The 6,023-nt window shown below is 42.3% G+C and overlaps 2 protein-coding genes across 4 annotated transcripts in view; one reads left to right on the top strand and one right to left on the bottom strand.

Annotated features, from left to right (window-relative positions):
- The window catches only part of supt5h (SPT5 homolog, DSIF elongation factor subunit), a 26,097-nt gene extending 21,323 nt beyond the window's left edge, over positions 1 to 4,774 (bottom strand). Inside the window, exons 1-5 of one of the 3 annotated variants that reach the window (XM_020622703.1) lie at positions 4,692 to 4,774; positions 3,231 to 3,336; positions 2,821 to 2,977; positions 2,620 to 2,688; positions 951 to 956 (exon numbers count right to left, since the gene is read on the bottom strand). In XM_020622703.1, coding sequence (XP_020478359.1) covers positions 951 to 956; positions 2,620 to 2,688; positions 2,821 to 2,977; positions 3,231 to 3,317 — 319 coding nt within the window. In that variant the 5' untranslated portion in view covers positions 3,318 to 3,336; positions 4,692 to 4,774. Of the gene's footprint in view, positions 1 to 950; positions 957 to 2,619; positions 2,689 to 2,820; positions 2,978 to 3,230; positions 3,337 to 3,555; positions 3,722 to 4,691 lie in introns of those variants that run through there. The other 2 variants (XM_020622701.1, XM_020622702.1) reach the window with 2 other exon arrangements.
- triap1 (TP53 regulated inhibitor of apoptosis 1) lies at positions 4,505 to 5,496 on the top strand. The gene has a single exon (XM_020622704.1). The coding sequence runs from the start codon at positions 4,697 to 4,699 to the stop codon at positions 4,919 to 4,921; it is 225 nt and encodes a 74-aa protein (XP_020478360.1). The 5' UTR covers positions 4,505 to 4,696; the 3' UTR covers positions 4,922 to 5,496.
- Positions 5,497 to 6,023: the final 527 nt, after the last annotated feature.

The raw sequence follows: 6,023 nt of genomic DNA, 5'->3' as shown, positions 1-6,023 counted from the left end.
ATTTTGTCAGACAAAGGAATGTGTCGATGGAAGTTATTTTTGCAAAGCGACTTGTAACAACCGGTACATCTGCAAATGGCTCATGCTCGTGGCCATTTTTCTGGCTGGAGCACAGGAAAACACAGACCACATTTTTTACAGCAGAGATTGAGACGTCCGGGACCAGTGGGGCACATCAGCTCTGAAAACCAGTGGACATTGTGCTGGTGCAGACAGACCAGTCTGGATTCTGCTTCCGCTGTACTTGTGCCTTCAGTGATACTGTGCATTACCATGTGCCACAGAAAAAGCTTCAACCACATCTGTTAGTCCAGAAATAAAACAACATGGCAGTTGTCTACCAGGTAGCAAGATCAGGCAAATGATCACACTGGGTTCTCTGAGGGTGGGATTACTTGCCACATCTGGATTAATACTGAATGGCTGAAATATTCTCTACAGCGCTTCACCTTAACGTCAGACCTCTAGATGCAGAATTACACTTGATATAATAATGCTTTAATTCTCTTTTTGCCTCCATGTGGCTGCATTTGCTCCAGACTAAGGAGCATTATACTGATTATCTTCACATCTGCCTCAATCCAGCAAAAATGAGTAAAATCTCAGTTTTAACTGTCCAGATAATCCTTAATAAGGTGCTATGTGCAGCCTTCAGTTAGACACATCAGTACAGCAGCTGTAACTGAGAATTAAAGTGAATGGTTTTAGCCAATTATCTGTCAAACTGTGTGGTGAGGTGTTGCTGTTCAAGAAGCCAATAATGGATTTGCCCTCTGCTTCCTCACGTTAAGCTACACACTCACGAATACAGCTGTGCTGAGATGAGGTGGGGTTAATACATTCTGGGACATGGACCTATCAGATGGATGAGACTGATATTCCATTTGCTTCAGATACACATGGATATAAATGGAAACACCAGAGCGGGAGAGGATCTGGAGTTAAATTACCGTTAACTGAAGAGGACATGGATGACAGAGAGGAGCACCAATGAGACAGAGAGAGTTCAGTCAGAGTACAGCTCTATCTGAAGCTACGCAGGCTTCACACACCACATCAGGCTGGTTTGTCAAGACTGAACCCTGCACTCAAGTCTGAACACTTTACAGTACAAACCCAGGGACTTTTAAGACATTTAAAGAAAAACCTGCTCTGTCCTCAGAATGTGCCAGACACTGGAGATGCGCGGCGTTAACGCACACACACACACACACACCATTAGAGCTAAGTGTAAACAGCTGGAATGTCATTCCAATCAACACAGGGCTTAATCGGTGTCACTGATCAGACACAGGACCATGGAAAGAAACTGCACACCTGTTCCATTTTGTAAGCATAAGCCAAACCTGTCAGCCTGCTCCTCTAACAAAGTGAAACTCACAGAGCCTAAATAATAATCATGAAACTGCGTTAAACACATAGTCACAGTGTGAGCTGTGACAACAGACTTGAGTCCTGCAGCTTCAGCGGAAAACCATCCACAGCTGGAGCTAACAGCTCAGTCTGCTCTCTGAGCCAACAGGCCGCTTCCCTCCTTGAGATAATAAATGTTTTCTACTCACTGCTTTTGTGATTTGTGCAGTTTTAGGCAGAAAAATTACTTTTCATGTCCTCATAAGCTCTCAGCCCATTTGAGCCACTGTGGAGTCACCTGCACCACATCCCAGTGGTGGCGTCGGTCACAAACCCATCAGTGCTGTGACTGAGACACACTGACATTAAACCATTAATCTCTTATCAAAAGAGTTTGCAGTAATAATATCCAGTATATAGCAACTGAATAAAACTGGGAGCTCATGTGGAATCACACAGTCCGACCTCTGACATCACACATCAAGTTGTGAAACTGGTGCTAGAGGTCAAACACAGACAGACCTGGTGAGGACTGATCCAGACGCAACAGTTACTAAATGTTTCCTACACAGACTGTGACAGCAGCTAGAAATATGCAGAAAACAAAAGATATCATCTGTGTGCTGACATGTTGGTCCAGTCACATGCTAGTTTTCAAACATTTTAGCCCATTAAATTCAAATCATGTGGATTTTCTTTAACAGATAAATGTTTGCCAAAGAATTCTTCTGTTGTTTAGAAAATATTCTCCCCTCACAGCCAACCTCACGTCCCTTCACTTCATCTGTGTTACGTTTAATCCATCACCACCATCAGGTCTAACTTTGCTATGTAAGTTGTGTTATTATTCATAGGTTCAGAGCTGAGCAAGGTGCAATTTTTCTAAACAATGCTGTCATAGCCTTTTATACTGCTGCTGTTTGAAGCTGCAAGTATACACTAGTCATCAGAAACCGATGGTGTTACTTAAAAAGAGGATGGTTTTGCACTCGATTTTGAAGATTTCCAAAATAGATAAAGACGTTACTTTTTGTCTTTGCTAAGTGCAAGAGCGCAGTCGACAGCACCTAAAGAGCACAGGATCTCGTCATCGGTGTGTGAATGTGTGTGTGAATGGGTGAATGGTGTATAATCTCCTGTAAAGCGCTTTGGCCAGTGTAACACACTGTGAGAAAGCGCTATATATAAAATACAGTCCATTTACCAGGATCTAAATGGTGTTAACACTACTCTCTTTATCCACTCGGAAAAATCTGAGTCCCTCACCTTTCTCCAGAATATCCTCAGCTCCCTCCTCCCACTGGTCTTCTTCATCCTCATATTCGTCATCCACATCTGGACAGAAAAACAGATGGACAAAGACAAGCTGTAAATCGGCATTAAAGCTGCCTTCATACTGGAAACGTAACAAAGGTCTCAACAGCAAAGTGGAGATGGAACAGAAACAGAGGAGGCTTCTGTTTGTACCGGCTTCATCCAGGATGAATCCTCCGTGCCTGGGCTTCTTTCTGGGACGGTCATCATCGTCCTCCTCCTCTTCTTCATCATACTCCTCCTCATCGTCCAGGTCCTCCCCCTCTTCATCTGCTACTTTGTCGCTGCCCACGGGGCTACCCGCCTCCTCCTGGTGACGGAGACACGTGATTTTGGGGGGGAAGGGGGGATCAACACAAACTAACAAAGTACATATTATCTTCCATGATGATCTCTGCACTAACGTGTTTGCATGCGTTTATATCTGATAATACCTAATATCCACCAGCCGTGTAGCTTTCACGTCTGACCGTTCAATCCACTTTATAAACCGCTCCACTTAGTTCACAATATTTACCTGACCGCACTGGGCAGCTAGCACACCTAGCTAGCGATTAGCATACCTCGTTCTCCTCCACCTCCTCAGCCTCTCCATCGCTGCTGCGCTCACTTTGGTTGTCGGAGAAGTCGCTGTCCTCGGTGTCAGACATTGTGTAGCCCCTGGGCAGACTACAACAGCAGAAATAAAGAAAAAAACCACTTTATTAAAGTCTGAGTTGACAGCAGCCTGAGCAGCTAACATTAAGATAACGTTAGCAGCGCTGAAGCATCCGGGCATAACGATCAGAATGGCCTAGCTAAGCCCGCTAACATGAACGTAATGTTCCAGGTAGTTCCAAAATAACTGCAATTAAATATTAGCCAAAGAGTACAGACACTGGCACCTACCCTCTTTTAACCCCAGAAGCCGGTTATATCTTGTAAATTGATAAATAAATGTAAATATCAGCCTATTTCGATAGCTCTGATGCGTCTCACGTCACGCCCTGTCGGAGAACCGTGATATGTCAGAAAGCTTCGCAAATCCTCCACGGGTTTTGGACAATGGCAGATAAAGAGGGTAAGAGGTCTCACTCCGTCGCTATTTTGGAAAACTACAGGAATGCAGCAGTGTAGCGTATTTTTATAAATGTACAGTAGCAGCGTCAGAAGATATGGCTTTTTTTGAAGATAACTTTTATATATTTAAAATCCGTCGGAACAAAAAATGTTACTGACATCTGCAGAACATATCAGCAGTTATAATACATGAGTTGAGATCGTTTTCAATGGTTTCTGGTTAGATCAAACGATGCAAAAGATTACAGAATGAAACCTTTCTCTGCAACGTTTGGATGAGTCTTTGCAGTGACAGGTTTCCATCTCAAATGAGCTGAGTAAATAAGGACAGTACTCGCCTATTTAGTTATACAGAATAAGCATGCAAAGACCAGCTGCATTATTTCATTTTCTCTTTAAGCTCCCAAAGAGTTATTTTATTAACATTTTAAAAAGAACTTAGAAGCACTACATCTATATAAAGCATCAAATCTGAAATAACTGCTTAAAATTTTAATCGAATATCTATACACACACACGTATGTGAGTGAATGGTTTTAGCTTTAAATATCTTGAAAATATTAATTTTAACATATGGAGCAGGAGTGTGCCTTTAATACGTATAGAAATGTATTAAAACATTAAAGACCAGTTTAGCTCCATTGCTACACTATGCTATGTGGACTAATTTTCGCTTTTTGCTACTGCTTTTCTAATATGAAATGCTTAATGTTGAGTTTAACATTTGTTAATGGTGACATGTATTTGTGTTTTTCGTAATTCCTAAGAGTGATTTCTGACTTCCAACATACTATCTCTGATACGTGGTGACGCTACTACGTTCGACGTTGCTCTCAAACAAGCCAATCACGTGCCGCGGTTTAGGGAAGGTCGCACTGTATATGCTGTTGACGCTGCTGCTGGGTCGAAAGCAGTTAAATAAATCCTACATATCTCGTTTCTTCGTGGTGTCGGGACGTTTTTACCGAAGATGAACAGCGTCGGAGAGGCCTGCACCGAGCTGAAGCGGGAGTACGACCAGTGCTTCAACAGCTGGTTCTCCGAGAAGTTCCTGAAGGGGGACCGGAGTGGCGATCCGTGCACCGAGACCTTCAAGAAGTACCAGCGGTGCGTGCAGAAGGCCATCAAGGAGAAGGACATTCCGATCGACGGAGTGGAGTTCATGGGTCCCATCAAGGATAAACCCGAGAGCTGATAGAGCGACGAAACGGACTGATCATCGATAAGCCACGCTGCTCAGGGAACGTGTCCATGAGGCCCGCTGAGCATGCGCAGAAGCAGAGACTGCAAAAAGGAGCATGAAGTTGAACTGACAGAGCTGATCCTGATCCTGATCCCGATCCCGATCCCAGGGCAGAGACTTTGCTTCATTTCATTTGAGGGTTTTGTTTTTTTTTAAATCGAGTCTACTGCTTCTGTTTTTGATGAAGAATGCTGTGAAACAATCAGTCGATTAATTGATTAGCAGAAATTAAATCAGCAATTATTTGATGACTGATTAAGTAGCTTTTCAAAGAAAAATTAAAAATATTCTCTGGTTTGAGTTTCTCTGTTAGGATTTTCTGGGGTTTTATTCAGTTTCATGTCACTATAATTTGAATACCTTTGAGTTTGGACTCTGGGAGCGAACACAACGCCTTGGACAGTGGGAAAATGACTTTTTATAAACTAAACTATTAATACAGTAACTGGATGAATACTTATAGAAGCTCAGTCGATAATGAACATCATCTTTATGTCTTTACTGTTGAGCTTTTCCTTGATACATTTTATTAAATTTTTTTTATAGAAAATCTTTTTTTGTTTTTATTTCGTTTATTCTTGTTCTTTTCTTTGCACCAGCTCACAGGTTAAATATTTATCTGTTCAGTTCTGTTCTAAATGAACGATTTCCCTGGGTGAATATTCTCAGACAGAACTGATTGACCACCTTTACACCAAAGCAGCTGACTGAATCATAACTAAACAGACCATCGAATAAAGCAATTTACAGAGCTCTGCGTTCCATCTCTATCTGAAGACCTGACCTCAACAGCAAAACCGTTCAAACCATCTTCAGGATGAGAAGGAACACTTTCCTCCTCCATTCAGTTGATTTTATACAATTTCAAATGTGCCCTTGTAGGCTGGTCCGATCCTCTCGTGCTGTTCTATTGGTCCATCTATCCATCCGTCCTCCTCCTGCGTCCTTTCTGCTCCAATGGGAAAGGCAGCTTCCTAAAGATGGAGGAAATTCTACTCTGTCTAGATTCCTACACTCACTTCTTTCTTTGTTACTAACTAACTACACTATATGA

This window comes from Monopterus albus, unplaced genomic scaffold (assembly GCF_001952655.1).
Source record: "Monopterus albus unplaced genomic scaffold, M_albus_1.0 scaffold287.1, whole genome shotgun sequence".
In the NCBI taxonomy this organism is placed as follows: Eukaryota; Metazoa; Chordata; class Actinopteri; order Synbranchiformes; family Synbranchidae; genus Monopterus; species Monopterus albus.
The sequence above is the reverse complement of the archived record's forward strand: the minus strand, read 5'-3'. Positions and strand labels throughout refer to the sequence as shown.

Excerpts from the sequence above, each read along its gene's own strand:
- triap1 (XM_020622704.1), top strand. The coding sequence starts at position 4,697 with ATGAACAGCGTCGGAGAGGCCTGCACCGAGCTGAAGCGGGAGTACGAC.